Source organism: Coregonus clupeaformis, chromosome 15 (assembly GCF_020615455.1).
Source record: "Coregonus clupeaformis isolate EN_2021a chromosome 15, ASM2061545v1, whole genome shotgun sequence".
In the NCBI taxonomy this organism is placed as follows: domain Eukaryota; kingdom Metazoa; phylum Chordata; class Actinopteri; order Salmoniformes; family Salmonidae; genus Coregonus; species Coregonus clupeaformis.
Genome location: NC_059206.1, coordinates 39,485,468 through 39,506,294, shown reverse-complemented (window position 1 = coordinate 39,506,294; position 20,827 = coordinate 39,485,468). Strand labels below are relative to the sequence as shown.

Below are 20,827 nucleotides of genomic sequence, written 5' to 3'. Positions count from 1 at the left end.
GCTTGTTCCACCATTGGCGTGCAAGAGCAGCGAACAGTTTTGATTGAGTTTGGGTGTAGGGACTGATCAGAGCCTGAAGGTACGGAGGTGCCGTTCCCCTCACAGCTCCGTAGGCAAGCACCATGGTCTTGTAACAGATGCGAGCTTCAACTGGAAGCCAGTGGAGTGTGCGGAGGAGCGGGGTGACGTGAGAGAACTTGGGAAGGTTGAACACCAGACAGGCTGCGGCGTTCTGGATGAGTTGCAGGGGTTTAATGGCACAGGCAAGGAGCCCAGCCAACAGCGAGTTGCAGTAATCCAGACGGGAGATGACAAGTGCCTGGATTAGGACCTGTGCCGCTTCCTGTGTAAGGCAGGGTCGTACTCTGCGAATGTTGTAGAGCATGAACCTACAGGATCGGGTCACCGCCTTGATGTTAGCGGAGAACGACAGGGTGTTGTCCAGGGTCACGCCAAGGCTCTTTGCACTCTGGGAGGAGGACACAACGGAGTTGTCAACCGTGATGGCGAGATCATGGAACGGGCAGTCCTTCCCCGGGAGGAAGAGCAGCTCCGTCTTGCCGAGGTTCAGCTTGAGGTGGTGATCCGTCATCCACACTGATATGTCTGCCAGACATTTAGAGATGCGATTCGCCACCTGGTTATCAGAAGGGGGAAAGGAGAAGATTAATTGTGTGTCGTCTGCGTAGCAATGATAGGAGAGGCCATGTGATTATATGACAGAGCCAAGTGTCTTGGTGTATAGCGAGAATAGGAGAGGGCCTAGAACTGAGCCCTGGGGGACACCAGTGGTGAGAGCACGTGGTGCGGAGACAGATTCTCGCCACTCCACCTGGTAGGAGCGACCTGTCAGGTAGGACGCAATCCAAGAATGAGCCGCGCCGGAGATGCCCAACTCGGAGCGGGTGGAGAGGAGGATCTGATGGTTCACAGTATCAAAGGCAGCAGATAGGTCTAGAAGGACGAGAGCAGAGGAGAGAGAGTTAGCTTTAGCAGTGCGGAGAGCCTCCGTGACACAGAGAAGAGCAGTCTCAGTTGAATGACCAGTCTTGAAACCTGACTGGTTTGGATCAAGAAGGTCATTCTGAGAGAGATAGCAAGAGAGTTGGCTAAAGACGGCACGCTCAAGAGTTTTGGAGAGAAAAGAAAGAAGGGATACTGGTCTGTAGTTGATGACATTGGAGGGATCGAGTGTAGGTTTTTTGAGAAGGGGTGCAACTCTCGCTCTTTTGAAGACGGAAGGGACATAGCCAGCAGTCAAGGATGAGTTGATGAGCGAGGTGAGGTAAGGGAGAAGGTCACCAGAAATGGTCTGGAGAAGAGAAGAGGGGATAGGGTCAAGCGGGCAGGTTGTTGGGTGGCCGGCCGTCACAAGTCGCAAGATTTCATCTGGAGAGAGAGGGGAGAAAGAAGTCAAAGCATAGGGTAGGGCAGTGTGAGCAGGACCAGCAGTGTCATTTGACTTAACAAACGAGGATCGGATGTCGTCAACCTTCTTTTCAAAATGGTTGACGAAGTCATCCACAGAGAGGGAGGAGGGGGGGGAGGGGAGGAGGATTCAGCAGGGAGGAGAAGATGGCAAAGAGCTTCCTAGGGTTAGAGGCAGATGCTTGGAATTTAGAGTGGTAGAAAGTGGCTTTAGCAGCAGAAACAGAGGAAGAAAATGTAGAGAGGAGGGAGTGAAAAGATGCCAGGTCCGCAGGGAGTCTAGTTTTCCTCCATTTCCGCTCGGCTGCCCGGAACCCTGTTCTGTGAGCTCGCAATGAGTCGTCAAGCCACAGAGCAGGAGGGGAAGACCGAGCCGGCCGGGAGGATAGGGGACATAGAGAGTCAAAGGATGCAGAAAGGGAGGAGAGGAGGGTTGAGGAGGCAGAATCAGGAGATTGGAGGGAGAAGGATTGAGCAGAGGGAAGAGATGATAGGGTGGAAGAGGAGAGAGTAGCGGGAGAGAGAGAGTGAAGGTTGCGACGGCGCATTACCATCTGAGTAGGGGCAGAGTGAGTAGTGTTGGAGGAGAGTGAGAGAGAAAAGAATACAATGTAGTGGTCGGAGACTTGGAGGGGAGTTGCAGTGAGATTAGTAGCAGAACAGCATCTAGTAAAGATGAGGTCAAGCGTATTGCCTGCCTTGTGAGTAGGGGGGGGACGGTGAGAGGGTGAGGTCAAAAGAGGAGAGGATTGGAAAGAAGGAGGCAGAGAGAAATGAGTCAAAGGTAGATGTAGGGAGGTTAAAGTCACCCAGAACTGTGAGGGGTGAGCCATCCTCAGGAAAGGAACTTATCAAGGCGTTAAGTTCATTGATGAACTCTCCAAGGGAACCTGGAGGGCGATAAATGATAAGGATGTTAAGCTTGAATGGACTAGTGACTGTGACAGCATGGAATTCAAATGAGGAGATAGACAGATGGGTCAGGGGAGAAAGAGAGAATGTCCACTTGGGAGAGATGAGGATTCCTGTGCCACCACCCCGCTGACCAGATGATCTCGGGGTATGCGAGAACACATGGTCAGACGAGGAGAGAGCAGTAGGAGTAGCAGTGTTTTCTGTGGTAATCCATGTTTCCGTCAGCGCCAAGAAGTCGAGGGACTGGAGGGTAGCATAGGCTGAGATGAACTCTGCCTTGTTAAACTACAGCGGTTCAATGTTTTCTAGGAATAGACTAACTTAGTTTATTCAGCTAGCTAACTTGGTACAGTATTCTTCCGTGAAAACCGTCCAGGGCACCGAATCCTATGACGCCATAGCCAACCTTCATGCCAGCCTCCAATAACACGGTTTAGCACCAATACTCGGTTACAACAAACCACCAGTGTGTTAACACGCCAAGCAGATCATTCGTGTCCGTGTCTAACGTTGTGTAAAGTTTTGGGTTAGTTTTGACAGTTTGAGTATATAAATTCATTATATACTGTAATTCAGGATGACACACACAAACACACACACACACACACACACACACACACACACACACACACACACACACTTTCTCACTCTATTTCCCTACACTCTCACACTCACATCTACTTTAATTTCTCTGTCTCAGGGTTCTGATGTCATCAAAGTACCCAGAGGGCCTCACTGGACGTGTGGAGTTCAATGACGATGGCGACAGGAAGTACGCTCACTACAGCATTCTCAACTACCAGAAGAGTCGACTCATTCAAGTTGGGATTTATAATGGAACACAGGTAACTTTATGGCAAAAGTCATTCTCACTGTGATCTTGCTATCTATTGCTATTACAGCTCTCTATTAAGCAGTATGCATGGTAATTAGAAAGCAGTGGTGTTATTAGCTAGATGCTGAGCTGTAGCTAAAGCAGATGACTCTTTAGTATTGGACTCCCCTGTGTTTGGCCCTCATCAGCTCCACACATTATGTCAGCACTCCTCTAATGGTGGTGTTATGACCCTATAGGTGGTGATGAATAATCAGAGGAAGATCATCTGGCCAGGAGGAGAGACAGAGAAACCGCGGGGCTTTCAGATGTCCACAAGACTAAAGGTACCGCATTTCACCCTCCACAAACAATGATGTTCCCAATATATATATAAAGTAAAGCAACGCTTTATATCTTACAGAATCTTCAATGGAATGGGTCTGCGCCGGATTCTACTATTCTTTCTCTATCCTTCTCTCTCGTTCTCTCTCGCTCCATCATTTCTACCATGGGTGTGTGTGTGTTTTATGTGTTCCTTGAGGAGGGGTTGTTGTCCGGAGGACTGGTGATTTAAAGGTCCCTCAGGGTCAGTGTGTGCTAAATGCCCACTGTGTGATAAACAGCGTTCTCTCCCGTCTGTTATAGATAGTGACTATACACCAGGAGCCCTTTGTGTATGTGAAGCCCACTGAGCAGGATGGAACCTGCAAGGAGGAAAAAACATTAAATGGAGTGGCAGATATTAAAAAGGTGATCTGCACAGGACCAAATGAGACCATCCCAGGTAACACAACAGGGACGTTTATGATATCACTGTGCTTTTACCATGCCCGCTAAGTACCAACTGGAGATGCATACATATATATATACAGTAGGTATCTATATATGTATGCATGTAGCTGAGTGTGCCTTTGTGTGATTGTTGGCATATTGGTGTGTGTGTGTGTGTGTGTGTGTGTGTGTGTGTGTGTGTGTGTGTGTGTGTGTGTGTGTGTGTGTGTGTGTGTGTGTGTGTGTGTGTGTGTGTGTGTGTGTGTGTGTGTGAGAGAGTATGTACCGTGAATATGCTTGAGTGTTTGCTTTAATGTTTGCAAACAGTGTGGGCATGTGCCAACCTGTTTTTAGTGTGTGAAGTCTGGTTGCAGTGAACGTGTGTGTAGCTATATTATCGTATGTGTGATTTTGGTTGAACAGTGTGTATGTGTACTGTATGTGTGTTTGGGCATGTCTGGTGTTATTTTAAAATATTTAAAAAGAAAGAGAGGGATTTCTTCCAGATTGATTGTAACTTGCAACCCTCTGCTGGTTGGTTACAGGACGTCCAATTGTACCTCAATGTTGTTATGGATTCTGTATCGATCTACTTATCAAGTTGGCCGGAACCATGAACTTTACCTATGAGGTGCACCTGGTGGCTGATGGGAAATTTGGAACACAGGAGCGGGTCAGTTCCTATAGAAACTCAGAGTTCACTCTAGATAGAAAACCTCACTGGCCAAAAATGTATTGACCAACAATTGTCTATTTACATACATTTATATTAGATTTTATTATGTTAAGTTATGAAGCAAATCATATCTCATATCTCAGAGATGTGCTTTTTGAACTAAGTTTATGTGCTTGTAACATTTAGAAAATTACACAGAATTAACTTATGTTACTGCACTCACAAAAACTGTTTTGTTTGACATAATCACTAACTATCACGAACTAAATCACTAACTAAAAGCAGACCTTTAGCCGAGAGAGCCATGGAAACCTAGGGTCCCACTACATTGGGGACATTAGCTCCGTGTTGGAGGGGCAAGGTGGTGGTGAGAGCTGACCTGTCAGGATCTACTGAACAAGCAAGATGGGCTGAATGGAGATTCTCTGGAGAGCCTTGCTCAGTTACCACATCTCTGAGCCAGAAAAGACCATTCAGACCATTTCTGCTAATATTAATTTGGGTTAAAGGCACAAAGGGTTAAGAGAGGGCTCACTTGTTGTTTCTGTTTCTGATAAAGGACACTTCATTCTGAAATTCATTGTCATGTTGAGTTGGTTGTTAACCCTTTACGTCCACTTACCACAGGTGAACAACAGCAACAAGAAAGAGTGGAATGGCATGATGGGAGAACTCCTGGGGGGTCTGGCAGATATGATCGTTGCCCCGCTGACTATAAACAATGAACGAGCTCAGTACATCGAATTCTCCAAACCTTTTAAGTACCAAGGCCTAACCATCCTTGTTAAAAAGGTATGTCCCCGAGTTCCCCCCAAAATGTATGAAAACTAATTGAAAGTTCACACAGACTATACCTGATTTAGTCCTCATTGCAGATGGGGTGGTAGTAGACTGCAAGTGGTTTGTGAATGACTGTCTGTGCTGTGTGTTACAGGAAATCCCTCGCAGTACACTGGACTCGTTCATGCAACCGTTTCAGAGCACACTGTGGCTGTTGGTGGGTCTTTCGGTGCATGTGGTGGCGGTGATGCTTTACCTACTAGACCGGTTCAGGTACAAGGGGATCCATGTGTGTCCATCTGTCTATCTGTGTGTGTGTACGTGTGTGTGTGTATATGTGCGTGTGTGTGTGAGACATACTCTACCTCTGCTTATGCTCCAGACCTCTCCAGATCTTCTCTCACTGAGGACGAGGGGACATAGGTGAAAACTGGCTCCAGTCATTCCACTGCTCTGTTCATCTGGCCTTCTCTTTCTGTTTTCTTTCTGTGCTCTATCTCGCTCTTGCTTTGCCACTCACAGACTCCCTCCCTGTCTGGGGTTGCCAGGGTTTTCGCCTCTGTCCTCTTATGTAAGTCTCACTTCATATCCTGCTCTCTCTCTAGCCCATTTGGGAGGTTTAAAGTAAACAGTGAAGAAGAAGAAGAAGATGCCCTCACCTTGTCGTCGGCCATGTGGTTCTCCTGGGGAGTTTTGCTTAACTCCGGTATTGGGGAAGGTAGGAGAATACTATCACTAAATTTACTAATACAGTAGTTAGTATACTAGCTAGTTAGTGTACTATTTCTGCAAATGCTATACAGATCAGTTTGTGATACTGATACTCACTGGGCAAAACTGGTTGAGTCAATGTTGTTCCCACGACATTTCAACCCCAAAAATGTATGCAATGACGTGGAAAACGAATTGGATTTCCAAAAAGTCATCAACGTAAGGACATTTCCTCTTTTTTTCACCCAACTTTTAACCTAAATCCAATGACATGGTGAAATGTTTTGTTGATTTCAAGTTGAATTCACGTTAGTTGACAACTCAACCAAATGTACATCAAAACTAAACGTTGAACTGACGTCTGTGCCCAGTGGGTATTAACAGTATAAATATTAGTGTTGCATGTCGATAAATAATGTCATATTTGAGAGATGCTACACACACATTCAATATATTGAACCACATTTGATGTCCCATAGAGTGAACATGTTATAACGTTTTATGGGCTTTGCTTATCCAGGCGCGCCGCGCAGCTTCTCAGCGAGAATCTTGGGCATGGTGTGGGCCGGCTTTGCCATGATCATAGTGGCATCGTATACTGCCAACCTGGCTGCCTTCCTGGTGCTGGACCGGCCTGAGGAGCGCATCACCGGCATCAACGACCCGAGGGTGGGCATCAAGAAGTAGTCCTGCTTTAAATACATATAGAGAATCTTTCAGTACACCTCCACCTCCATAACCTGTGGATATTAGGTAGCATACTGTAAAACGTGCAAGTTTAGCGAGGTGTGTAAATTATTGGGGGTGAAAATACTGTAAAGTACAGTGAGGGAAAAAAGTATTTGATCCCCTGCTGATTTTGTACGTTTGCCCACTGACAAAGACATGATCAGTCTATAATTTTAATGGTAGGTTTATTTGAACAGTGAGAGACAGAATAACAACAACAAAATCCAGAAAAACGCATGTCAAAAATTTTATAAATTGATTTGCATTTTAATGAGGGTAGTATTTGACCCCTCTGCAAAACATGACTTAGTACTTGGTGGCAAAACCCTTGTTGGTAATCACAGAGGTCAGACGTTTCTTGTAGTTGGCCACCAGGTTTGCACACATCTCAGGAGTGTCAAATGTTTTCATTTTTTCAGACTTACAGAATTGGTCAAGTGTATATGAATGCTGAATGTAATGTTCCCTCCAACCCTCCCTATCCTTCAACAGCTGAGGAACCCATCAGACAAGTTCATCTACGCCACAGTGAAGCAGAGCTCTGTGGACATCTATTTCCGGCGGCAGGTGGAGCTTAGCACCATGTACCGCCACATGGAGAAGCACAACTACGAGAGTGCTGCTGAGGCTATCCAGGCCGTGCGCGACAAGTGAGTCCCGGCCGGGCCGGCCTGGCCTGGGCGTGTCGGCCGGAACTGGTCAGATAGTCTGTCAGTCAGGTCAGAGAGAGAGAGAGGGCCAGTCAGTCAGACCTGGGGGTTCTGGACCTCTGGATCAGTGAGACACAGAGGGTCTTACTGCAGCGTTCCCTCTGGTCCAGGCCCATCATCCAGCCAAGACAGAACCAGGCTCAGACTCAGAGCAGGGCTGCATGCACTGTGTTAATAGCGTTCTAAAGTTGAGCTAATGTTGAGCTGAGGAGCACCCTTTTTCAGGTTTTATCCAAGACGAGCGTCTTTGAGGTGGGGAATCCAATGGGGGACGCGCCGTCGTCCGTCCGGCATTGGATTTCATTTTTCAAGCGGCGGTAGACATGGCTGGTAATGCTGACTCACACACTTTGTGTGGCCAAAGGGGAGCCGTAAATGTGTGTTGTGACAATCACTGTACTGTTGCACCGTAACCCCCTCCTTCCCCTCCTCCCCCCTGCCTCCCTCCCCCCAACAGCAAGCTGCATGCTTTCATCTGGGACTCTGCGGTGCTGGAGTTTGAAGCCTCGCAGAAGTGCGACCTGGTGACCACGGGAGAGCTGTTTTTCCGTTCGGGCTTTGGCATAGGCATGCGCAAGGACAGCCCCTGGAAACAGAATGTGTCCCTGGCCATTCTCAGGTCTGTCCCAGCACAAGCAGCATTGTTTTTATGTTGTTCTTTTTTTCTCTCTTTTTATTTTCATTTTTTGACCATCCGACACACCGCTGTGTCCGCTCTCTTCTCTCTCTGTATCTCCCCATTCCTGCCCTTTGTCTGTCTGTTAGTCTGTCAGTCTGTATTTTTGTCGTCTGTGTTTCTAGCATTCTGGGATTTCTCTTCTGGAGTGTATGGTTTGGTCTTTTGTTAACTGTCTTACCTCTTTGCCCACTCCCCCCATCCCCTGCAGTTCCCATGAGAATGGCTTCATGGAAGATCTAGATAAAACCTGGGTGAGATACCAGGAGTGTGACTCACGGAGCAATGCCCCAGCCACACTCACCTTTGAGAACATGGCAGGTAGGGTTTCCCTTTTGGGTTTTGAGAAACCTAGAAGTGATTGGACAAAAAATGCAGTGGTAAGGTACTGTAGCCTTTTTTTGTCCAATACCTTTATTTTTATTTTATTTTTTTATGCGAAGTGTGTACTGTTAAAGTTGTTTGTTGTGGGTTACTGTAGTTATACACTGAGTGTACAAAACATTAAGGACACCTGCTCTTTCCATGACATAGACTGACCAGGGGAATCTAGCTGAAAGCTATGATCCCTTTTTGATGTCACCTGTTAAATACACTTCAATCAGTGTAGATGTAGGGGAGGAGACAGGTTAAAGACGGATTTTTAAGCCTTGAGACAATTGAGACAAGGATTGTGTATGTGTGCCATTCAGAGGGTGAATGGGCAAGACAAAAGATTTAAGTGTCTTTGAACGGGGTATGGTAGTAGGTGCCAGGCGCACCGGTTTGTGTCAAGAACTGCAACGCTGCTGGGGTTTTTACGATCAACAGTTTCCCATGTGTATCAAGAATGGTCCACCACCCAAAGGATATCCAGCCAACTTGACACAGCTGTGGGAAGCATTGGAATCAACATGGGCCAGTATCACTGTGGAACACTTTGACACCTTGTAGAGTCCATTCCCTGACGAATTGAGGCTGTTCTGAGGGCAAAGGGGGGCAACTCAATATTAGGAAGGTATTCCTAATGTTTTGTACACTCAGTTTCGTTGTTATAGCTGTGATCCTAATATAAACTTGCAAGGTTTGCAGCGGACGGCGTAAAGTGGAAGCAGGTTGAAGAAAGGACGGCAACCGTTGACGTATAGACTAGATTCACACAGACACAGTCATGGTCAGTGGGTTGCGGCTGAGTGTCAGAGTGGCGACTCACCACCCATCCCTGTGTCTGTCTGTCTCTGTCTGACAGGAGTGTTCATGCTGGTGGCTGGAGGCATAGCAGCAGGGATCTTCCTCATCTTTATTGAGATCGCCTACAAGCGGCACAAAGACGCCCGCAGGAAGCAGATGCAGCTGGCCTTTGCGGCCGTCAACGTCTGGAGGAAGAACCTGCAGGTATGGCATCTCTTTCCCCCCGTAAGCACTGGCACCCAGGGGGGAAGGGCAGAGATGGGCTGAGACACGCCCAGCATAGCCCTTCCTGCAGGTTCCTCCAATACAGGTGTACGACCAATCATTTTTTTCCGTCACTATTAGCATCCTGTCTGACCATGTTGCCTACTGGTGATGGTCACTCACGGATTGCTGTGTCACATTCAGTGATGAAGCTGTTCCCAAGGCATTACTATGGCCCACCGTGGGTCTGTCCTCCAGTCCCTTAGACCAACGGCCCCCATGTCTCCTCTCTATGCTGCAGGACAGTAAGGAGGCCTCTGGGAGACAAGCTGTGGGCGCATCGATGACTCCATCGTTAGTACGTAACATAGACAAGAGCCATCTCCACCCCACGTCACCCTTCGCTTTTAGAATAAAAGTTAAGCTAAAATAAAAAGTAGCTCTAACATGAGAAAATGTGAAACAAAAATATGCATTCCACGTTCATGGCATGAGCCAGTTAAGCCTTACGCTTACCTTAGCACGTATGCAACGCAAGAACGCAATTAGCTACGCAAAATGGCCCTTCTGCGTACTTGCGTTGCAAAAATATGCAAAAGTGTGCAGCCCAAAATGTATAATGCAACGCAACTACGCAGAACGGCCATTTTGCGTAGCTAATTGCATTGTTGCATTGCGTACCTGTGTAGGGTATAAATTAGGCTTTATATACTGCTGCTATAACACTTTTAGGCTTTTGTAAGGTCAGATGATGAGGACATGCAAGGGAATAAGGTAATCGATGAAAGTAATTTAACTATGAGATTCTCAGATAAATCTGTCATTTCTGACCCTGACTCTCCTACGCTTGATGTTTATACTTCTCCAGTATTTACATCACTTCATCCCTCAGTATCCCCACCCCCTACAGTGTTTATGAACACTGAACATGAGAGTCCTCTCAGGAAAAGCCTGCGGGTCAGTAACTCATTTCATAACTGTGGCCGTCTAAAGCTAATCAGGCAAAAACCATTCCAGCTACAGTTGAGTTTTGCGCTCGCTCCTCAGTCCGTCTAGTCGCTGAAGAACATGACTTCATTAACTCCAATATCTTCTGCTGTGAAGCGTTGGTGGCCTTCCAACTCCCTCTTTCACCCTTACTTCACATCATCCTGCCCCCCCGCCCCCACTGCGCTGGCTTTCCAGCAGCAGGAGGAGCGCGGCGTGGGGGTATGAGGGAGGGGGTTGACGGGGGCAGACGAGGCGGCAGTGGACACTGTGAGCCTGTGATGTGGCTCTGGCAGCCTGCCTCCCCATGCTGGCTCTTTGTTAAGCGCTCACAAAAGGTCAGTGGTACACCTGTTGTATTGACAGCAGGGCTGGAGGAAGGTACGGTAAGATCACAGTCTCCAGTGTGTGTCAGCAAATCAATGTCCTTCCGAGACTGTCTGTCATCTACCTTACTACTGGATGTAACTGTTGTCCATGTCTTCATGTGTGTGAACATGTATAGGCACATACAGCAGACAAATGCATGCAGGCGCCCGCTGAGAAAGGAAAAGAACACACAAACTGTTGGTCTATGTAACATCTGTGTTTTAGACAAGGTTTTATTGATACAGTTTATGAATAATTTCTGCACTAGTGAACAAAGATGGCTCCAACCATGTAAATCGTCCACAGCATGATTCTCAATAGGGACTGGAGCTAATATGGGGTTCACAAATGACCGTTTTCTGCTCTTATTCCTTAAATGGGGCATCATGCTTGGAGTAATATAAATGAGATCATGATTGGAGTAGCAGAAGTGAGGTCATGTTTAGAGTAGTAGAAGTGAGATCATGCTTGGAGTAGTAGAAGTGAGGTCATGTTTAGAGTAGTATAAGTGAGATCATGCTTGGAGTAGTAGAAGTGAGATCATGCTTGGAGTAGTAGAGGCGAGGTCATGCTTGGAGTAGTCGAAGTGAGGTCATGCTTGGAGTAGTAGAAGTGTGATCATGCTTGGAGTAGTAGAGGTGAGATCATGCTTCAAGTAGTGGCGGTGAGATCATGCTTGGAGTAGTAGAAGCAAGCAAATCATTGAAGCTAATACAGTATGTTATGAACATTATTCATATTGTCCTCATGTCTCTCGAGGTCATCAATGTGATGACTTACTGAGCTTCAACAGAGGAAGTACAGTATAATACATATTTCACACTATTCAGTGCACAGGGTTGGGTGATAACAGGGTTGGGTGACAGTTTATGTGAACTTCTCCTTTCTCTGTGGGTATCTCCAACTAGGTGTCCAGATGTCAGCATCATTTTGACTGCTTGTGTGTTTGTTGGTTTGTGTGTTTGTATGTTTATATTTGTGTGTGTTTTTATACTTCTGTGCAAATGCAAAGTATTTGTACATGCACGCTTTCCAACACAGGTACCTCCAGAGTATGTGCACTTCTGAATAACCTGTTTGAGTCCGTCATATCCTTCACACTGTTGCTGCTCTGAATTGATTATGCCTTAGTCTCATCTCCAACAACAAACCAACCATGCCAGGGTTGGGCTAAATTCCATTTGGAATTTCAAGTCACTTCCTGAATTGATTGCAATGAATTGGAATTTACCCCAACCCTCACCACCTTTGTTTGCTTGTATCTACTGAAAAAGCACCCTGAACTGAATCTGTCCTCATCCCTAGTTTAAGGGCAGCTACAGTATCTAGCCGTTAGCTTTCTCTGTTGTAGCAAGTCTTATTCAGAAGTGCACTACCTAAAAGTGGAGGAGATATTAGGATTGAGATCAACGAAATGTCAACAAGAACTAATGCACTCCAGTGGCTGTTGTTTCCTATTGGAGACAGGCAGCCGTTGCACATGTGTCCAGTGGGACGCTTTCTCCGTTGGACCAGCATGCTTTGCATGACCGGGACTGTGCAAACGCAGCACTTCACCAGCGGTCAGTGTCGCTTGATGTCATGTGAGACCTGGATAGTCTACGCTGAAAAGTACAAGAAGAAGAAACATTTGACAAAAAAATGAAAAATACTACAGAATAGAAAAAAACAATGCTTTGACTTGCTTGGGCAATGAGCATTGTCTTGTTTCTATCTAAATGTCTCTATGCCTTATTTTTACCTCATTGATGGAGTTTTAACATGAGGTGACTTTGACCATTGACTAACGTCTAGATGTCATCTTCCAACAGGAAATCCATTTTATTTGACTTTTTTCTCACTCAGAACGGAGTGGTGACCTGTCCATCACTCCTCAGCCAATCAGCTCCACCAATCTTCCACACCACCCAATAGAACATAATCTCTTAATGCTGTGGCATTAAGAGACTGGGGATGGTTTGGGTGGTGATGGGTGGCTCAAACAGAGACCCAGTCATGTAACCTGATTACAGGGGATGTTCTGCAGGTCCAGTGCTGGCCTGGGTTGACTGTCATGCTTTATGTTATTTGTCTCCTCCTCTATCCCCTTCCCTTACTGAACCTGCCAAGCTCTTCCCATCTTCCCATGCCCCTTTCTGCATGCTCTCAGCTGATATTCACACTGCCCCGCCCTGCCTTGAGGGCCTCCCCATACCCTACGACTAATTCACCTTACTCTACATCTCTTACCCATCCATCTAGGCCTAGGGCCTCCCTAACCCCTACGACTAACACATCCTACTTTCTACATCTCTTACCCATTCACCTAGCTAACCATCCACACCCAGACCTTACAACAACATGGCCAAAACCTCTCATACTACCTACCTACCTCACCAAAATCTCTCGTACTTCTCCATTCCAGCCCCAATCCCTGCTCTAACTCCATTTACTAGTGTACTGTAGATAGTACATATACTATTCCATATACAGTGGGGAAAAAAAGTATTTAGTCAGCCACCAATTGTGCAAGTTCTCCCACTTAAAAAGATGAGAGAGGCCTGTAATTTTCATCATAGGTACACGTCAACTATGACAGACAAATTTAGAAAAAAAATCCAGAAAATCACATTGTAGGATTTTTAATGAATTTATTTGCAAATTATGGTGGAAAATAAGTATTTGGTCACCTACAAACAAGCAAGATTTCTGTCTCTCACAGACCTGTAACTTCTTATTTAAGAGGCTCCTCTGTCCTACACTCGCTACCTGTATTAATGGCACCTGTTTGAACTTGTTATCAGTATAAAAGACACCTGTCCACAACCTCAAACAGTCACACTCCAAACTCCACTATGGCCAAGACCAAATAGCTGTCAAAGGACACCAGAAACAAAGTTGTAGACCTGCACCAGGCTGGGAAGACTGAATCTGCAATAGGTAAGCAGCTTGGTTTGAAGAAATCAACTGTGGGAGCAATTATTAGGAAATGGAAGACATACAAGACCACTGATAATCTCCCTCGATCTGGGACTCCACGCAAGATCTCACCCCGTGGGGTCAAAATGATCACAAGAACGGTGAGCAAAAATCCCAGAACCACACGGGGGGACCTAGTGAATGACCTGCAGAGAGCTGGGACCCAAGTAACAAAGCCGACCATCAGTAACACACTACGACGCCAGGGACTCAAATCCTGCAGTGCGAGACGTGTCCCCCTGCTTAAGCCAGTACATGTCCAGGCCTGTCTGAAGTTTGCTAGAGTGCATTTGGATGATCCAGAAGAGGATTGGGAGAATGTCATATGGTCCGATGAAACCAAAATAGAACTTTTTGGTAAAAACTCAACTCGTCGTGTTTGGAGGACAAAGAATGCTGAGTTGCATCCAATGAACACCATACCTACTGTGAAGCATGGGGGTGGAAACATCATGCTTTGGGCCTGTTTTTCTGCAAAGGGACCAGGACGACTGATCCGTGTAAAGGAAAGAATGAATGGGGCCATGTATCGTGAGATTTTGAGTGAAAACCTCCTTCCATCAGCAAGGGCATTGAAGATGAAACGTGGCTGGGTCTTTCAGCATGACAATGATCACAAACACACCGCCTGGGCAACGAAGGAGTGGCTTCGTAAGAAGCATTTCAAGGTCCTGGAGTGACCTAGCCAGTCTCCAGATCTCAACACCATAGAAAATCTTTGGAGGGGAGTTGAAAGTCCGTGTTGCCCAGCGACAGCCCCAAAACATCACTGCTATAGAGGAGATCTGCATGGAGGAATGGGCCAAAATACCATCAACAGTGTGTTGAAAACCTTGTGAAGACTTACAGAAAACGTTTGACCAATCATTGCCAACAAAGGGTATATAACAAAGTATTGAGAAACTTTTTGTTATTGACCAAATACTTATTTTCCACCATAATTTGCAAATTAATTCATTAAAAATCCTACAATGTGATTTTCTGGATTTTTTTTTCCTCATTTTGTCTGTCATAGTTGACGTGTACCTATGATGAAAATTACAGGCCTCTCTCATCTTTTTAAGTGGGAGAACTTGCACAATTGGTGGCTGACTAAATACTTTTTTCCCCACTGTACCACCACCCCACTCTTTAAACCATCTATTTCACTCCCTAGGGTGTGGGGGGAATTTCCATTATACCCGACCACAGGTATAATGACTCTAGGGGATTAAATGATATACTACCTATCTGTTGTTGTTTATCTTATGTTGGAATGCATTTTAGTGGCTCACCTGCCTTGAAGAGCACCTTTCTTTATGACTGCATGGCTTTCAATGTGGTTGTTTCCTTTGCTAGCTTTTCTACTCGCTCGTTTGGTTCCCTTGGCTTTGCTTCTGGATCTTAAAGTAATAACGATCTAATAGCAAGACGACGGATGTTTATTTATTTTTTCTTTTCTCCCCCCTACGCAGCCCTCTTCCTCTCTAGAGACTCAGGATGTAAGAATACCTTAATATGAGCTTTTGCACACAAACACTCTCTCTGCCATGTACCTATAGAGGACTGAGAGTAGCTGTGGGGCATTTTGATGGGATGAGGGAGGGAAGAAATTCAACTGATGTGTGAATATCATGTAAGGATATGGTTAAAATGGGTTTGGGAATAAATGGGAGGGACTAACAAGCTTTTCTAGACCTTGGACAGGGGTTTGAACCTCCAATGAATACAGTTGATTCTGTTGACTGTGACATATCATAGACATGGTATACCGGCTATTTTGTTGTTCCTCAGACCTGGCTAATGTTTATCTTCTCTTTGAAAGGGTGTGTGTCTTGGGTGAAGGGGGTGGAGGTGACTATTTGATGTATGGGTGTGTGCAGGTTGGAGTGAGTATGTGAGTAGGATGTAGTGGATGGTCAAAGCAGCATAGCACAGGTATCGTCAACACATGCTCCTCAAACCATTCCAATGCATTTCTAGAGACATGGGGGTGTTTGGATGTGTCAGTGCTTGGCTAAGGATTTTCCATCATGTCCAGTCCCACTATGGTGAAATGGCCTAGCCGACAGTGTAGAGGCATTCTTACATGATTGGACAGACTACAGTCCCAGTCCCACCCTTGAAAGCGGAGCAAATCTCCTGTTGCCTCCCATGTCCAATAGAGACTACTTTGGGCCAGGACATTCACCCTCATATCGCTTCAGACAGTGAAAGGGAAGGGGGAGGGATGGTGTGGAGAGAGGGAGAGTGGGAGAGTGGGTGGATGGGTGAGACTGAGACCAAGGTATCACTCCACCCCAAGAATATGAATAACTGTTCTACATATATTTATTTTAGGATAGGAAAAGTGGTAGAGCAGAGCCCCCCGACCCCAAAAAGAAAGCCTCTTTTAGGTCCATCAGTACCTCCCTGGCCTCCAGCATCAAGAGACGTAGGTCCTCCAAAGACACGGTAAGGAGATGAAGAAGGGAACATCATCTTCCCTTACTCTTCCCTCTCTTCTCTCTTTTTCTCTACCTCTGTCTCCTCTTCTCTCTCAATCTCTCCCTCTTTTTCCTGTCTTTTCTACCGCCATTCCCATCTCTTAATTGCCAGAGAGCCCCATTCCTCTCACCCATCTTACATGGCTCAGCAGCAGCCATGGCCACATGTCTGTCAGTCTGCCATCGATCAGCCATCCAACCAGACGCCATCTGTAGGCAGACAGGATGCAGGATGCTAGGCAGCAGTGCAGGATGAAGAGCAGGTCAGGGGTTGGAGCTGGTGTGCTGGCTGTGGGGAGAGCCAATGCAGGGCCAGGCTGGGCTGGCTTCATGGGATTAGTGGGTGTAGTTTTGGAGGAGGGGGCAACGCAGCAGTCTGTCTTGCTTGTTTGGGCTGCTCTTCCTTCCTGCCAATGATATGGACGTGGTTTTGACCAATTTGTCTCTTGGTGATTTTGTAGTGTGTGTATGTGTGTGTAATTGTGTTTATCTCTTGTTCCTTTGATTGCCTGATCCTGTTCAATCCATCTTTTATACACTTAAATCCCGCACCTCTTCTCGTTTTGTTTCAGTTGTTGTTGGTTTTGATTTCAAAGCATGCGCCAACGTCCTGCCATTTGCCAAAGTCAGTCAACCGTTCTGGAAACAAACTAACATGTCTATTTTTACCAACAGACCATCTATTTCAGGGTTTTCCTCATGGAGTCGTGTTATTAGATCTAGTCTGTCTACTTTTGATTTGTCATGTTTACTTTGTCATGTTTGTAACCATATTGTCTGACGAAAGGCTTTATTTCAATGTCCTTGTAGTGTCCATTTTGCATGCCTTTTAGGGTCTATTTCTAGGTGGTGAATGCAGGTGATTCTTTTGTGTCTTCCTCTCTTTGCCGCCTTTCTCGGCTTGAGATTCTTTGAAACATCACGCTTTTATTGTGTCAGCAGCTTAGACCCACTGTAAAAAGAACTCAGGCCTTATCTACCTCTCTTTCTATGGGGGCCTTGCTGCAGCACAATAAGAAAGTGATGCTCTCTCATTTCCTCCACAGTCCATTTGGAAGGGCCTGCTCATTGCTGGTGGGGATGCTCCTCCACAGTGGCCTGACAATCGAGTGACCTGCAACGTTCTCTGTCCTGCTGTTCACCCAGACAGAGCAGGCTGATGTCCAAATCTGAGTTAACCAGCTATGCTCAATCCGGATTTAGCTTAGAGTTACACAGTAGATATCAAAGCCTTTTGTTTTCCCTTTACTTACTGGCCCAATCAAACCTGTCAAAAAGGGCTCTCTTGGTCTGTGTTTCTGTTTGATTTCTCTATTTCTTTCCCTCTGTCTTATATATAGTGTCTCTGACATTTATATTAATGTCACTTCTTTGATCCATATCAATACTTACTCTCTCCTGGAGTTTTTGGTCTCAACTATTGGAATGGAGAAGATGGAATGACCATTGTTGCTGTTTGTGTGAGGGTTGGGATGGTGGTTTTGGAGTTACCATGCTCTTACACACATCCATGGTGAAAAAGAGAGACCACATAGGTTATAACAAGATTATAACCAAAGATGTACCATCCTCAGTCTTTGACTATTATTTTGATTTTATATAAGTGTTCTTCTTTTATATTAATGGTTATCAATGGACTTTTGAGTGTCAGTGTCCCTCACCCACATGCCACACTGCTCCTCTCTCCCTCTACAAGCATGTGAATTAATGTTATTGTTGTCAGTAGTAGTAGTAGTAGTAGTAGTAGTAGTAGTAGCCGTAGTAGTTCAGAAGTCATTGTGGTAGTGGCCATTAGTAGTGATGTATAGAAGTCTCTCTCTTTTGTTGGTCCACCTTCGGCCAGTAAGGGGTGCTCTAAATGATCCCACTAACAGCAGGCCTCGAAGTAGGCCCACATGTGGACATCTAAACAGGGGTTGTAAGCCTTGTGAGGATGCAACTCTTAGATCTAAGTGATAAGTCCCTTGTAACTATTAGTAAAAAATCATCAGTGTTTTTTATCTGTATTACCCTATGATGATGTTGACCCTTGACTTAGCGTGGTAGTTGCATCATAACAATATGCTTGAATGCTTGAAGAAAAGCATCAACACAGCTTAAAATGAGAGACACAATCATCAACACCTAAAATAATCGTTTGAATTAGCTGATTTGCTAAATTGACAGGGAAAATTATTTCATCAGAAACTACATTTTTGATTTTTGTGAAGATGGATGGAGGTACATGGTGGATTATGATTGGCTTGTACTGAAGTGTTCCTGTTCTGAAAAGGAAGACCTCTTATAGTAGAAAAACATGTTTAAGCCATTTGTCTTATCACAGTTTGAAAAAGTGTTGTGAATCAGGTTTCTCCAACTTTTATACTATAAATCAGAATCCATGGCAAAGTAAGTTGGATTTTGATTTGACATGCTGGAAACAACGCTGATGAAAACAGTATGTCTCGTAGAGAGCATGATTCAGCACAGTGGTATGGTATGGAATTATAGGAAGGCAACAAACTTCACAAAAAACAATCCCTATATTTTGCAAGATCAGTTCATGGCCATATTTGCAATGGATAAGGAACAATCCACAGCAATTGCAGTGGTTAGTGATGCTGCCTCTTTGTCAATTGCTAAAGGAACCATCCTTACCATTTTCAAGTATGTTACCTGCCATCAAGCCCATGGCAAATTACACAATCAATGACATTAGGTTACACAATCTCAAAGTCACAGTTGCCATAGTAACTGAGCACCTGCATGGATCTGGGTATGTTGCTACCCAGCACTGTAGACGCCCATTAAAACCAACCACTCTGCTCCTCAGAAGGAGTACAGTGAAATATGGCCTGGAAGTAAGAGTCCAACTGTACAGCGATGTGAACCAGCCCAGATTGCACTGGGGCTTAATCATAATTCATATTTATCTCTCAGCTTAGCTGCTAAAAATAAAACCCGGTCTGCATTCAAATGACTGTGGGTAAAACAAGCTGTCTTATTTTATCCAAGGGGGTAAATGATTGCCAAGTCAGTCATGTAGGGTTGAGATTACCTTTGGCTGATTCAAATGTGCTCTACCCTCTGGGCCTTACCTCCACTCCACTGTAGTCATATGATAACCCTCCTCAGGCAGAGCAAGCAACTAACACATGTATTTTCATGGCTGTACTGTACTAATCTGAGGACCCGACAATGGAACCAAAATGTTTCCATCTTTCCTAACCACACTGCCTTTGGGGGGTTATAAAACACCTCTGCTTTGATGATTTTGACTGAAATGGAGCAGAGGTGTTATTTTCTATAGCAGTTCTGTTTAGGGATTTTGTAGGGGACTGACAGTGGCTCTGTTTTTCTCATGTTCTCTCCATCTCTGCAGCAGTACCCACCCACCGACATCACGGGCCAGCTCAACTTGTCCGACCCATCTGTCAGCACGGTGGTGTGAGAGGGACAGAAGGAGAGAGAGATTCTCTCCTCGGAGAGAGAGAGAGAGAGGGTGGGTGGACGGAGAGAGCCTTCCCCCAGATCGCTGCATTGTTGGATCCATCACTGCTGAAGCTTTTTGTCCCATTGGCTTTACAGTAGAGCAATGGAGTTACACCTACGTCTGAGAAAGGACTCCCCTGATCATCTTCTCTGATCATGGCACCTGTTACAGCTGTCTGGCATTAGTTAGCTCTAGGGTTCTGAGCTTACTGACACATACTGTGTTTTTCTCTATTTTCTCTAGTCATGCTCAATCTATGCTTAAAACAGTCCTATCTTTGTCTAATTTACTTACTGCAGACATAGTGATGTTGGATACTACTACTATTTAAAATATCTACATGATATATTTTACTGTTTTAAAAATCATGTTTAGTTAGATGACTTAAGTATACAAACAAGTGAAGTTCTGTACATATCATTTAACTTACAAGGAGGGACTATAACACACATTATTTCACAGTATTTAGCAGCAGGGGTGGCAGGTAGCCTAGCGGTTAAGCGTTAGTTAGGCCAGTAACCGAAAGGTCGCTGGTTTGAATCTTCGAACCGACTAGGTGAAAAATCTGTTGATGGTCCTTGAGCAAGGCACTTAACCCTAATTGCTCCTGTAAGTTGCTCTGGATACTAAATGACTAAAATGTGAACACTATAATAGGTACACTTTGCTGGATAACAACTACAGCATTGTATTAAGAAATACTTATTTGAACTCCATGTTTAAACATTTTAGATATGTCTTTGTTAAATTGGACACGTTTTAATAGTGAGAGCATTTGTGACAATGTAATCCTTTAAAGCAGCAATACTAAAGATGGAAGAATGCATGTATTGTAAATGCATAGATGCAACTGAATATTTCTGTAACTAATTATTTGGCCATGGTGTTAATACGGCTACTGCTGTTTGTTGGAATACTCCGTGGCACTTTACAACACACTTAAACCCCTGTTTTCTAATCACTCACAGTTTTCTGAGATACAAAAATTG

At 45.2% G+C, this 20,827-nt stretch overlaps 1 protein-coding gene across 9 annotated transcripts in view; it reads left to right on the top strand.

Annotated features, from left to right (window-relative positions):
• The window catches only part of LOC121582461 (glutamate receptor ionotropic, NMDA 1), a 35,655-nt gene extending 15,270 nt beyond the window's left edge, over positions 1-20,385 (top strand). For 2 of the 9 annotated variants that reach the window (XM_041898255.2, XM_041898253.2), the window contains 15 exons: positions 3,044-3,188; positions 3,418-3,504; positions 3,806-3,956; positions 4,477-4,604; positions 5,235-5,399; positions 5,542-5,660; positions 5,993-6,105; positions 6,619-6,767; positions 7,320-7,477; positions 7,995-8,156; positions 8,425-8,534; positions 9,442-9,587; positions 15,356-15,382; positions 16,221-16,334; positions 19,728-20,385. In XM_041898255.2, the coding sequence (XP_041754189.1) occupies positions 3,044-3,188; positions 3,418-3,504; positions 3,806-3,956; positions 4,477-4,604; positions 5,235-5,399; positions 5,542-5,660; positions 5,993-6,105; positions 6,619-6,767; positions 7,320-7,477; positions 7,995-8,156; positions 8,425-8,534; positions 9,442-9,587; positions 15,356-15,382; positions 16,221-16,334; positions 19,728-19,796 (1,843 nt within the window). In that variant the 3' untranslated portion in view covers positions 19,797-20,385. Of the gene's footprint in view, positions 1-3,043; positions 3,189-3,417; positions 3,505-3,805; positions 3,957-4,476; positions 4,605-5,234; positions 5,400-5,541; positions 5,661-5,992; positions 6,106-6,618; positions 6,768-7,319; positions 7,478-7,994; positions 8,157-8,424; positions 8,535-9,441; positions 9,588-9,888; positions 9,946-15,355; positions 15,383-16,220; positions 16,335-19,727 lie in introns of all 9 variants that reach the window. The other 7 variants (XM_041898254.2, XM_041898257.2, XM_041898260.2 and 4 more) reach the window with 5 other exon arrangements.
• The last annotated feature ends 442 nt before the right edge of the window (positions 20,386-20,827 follow it).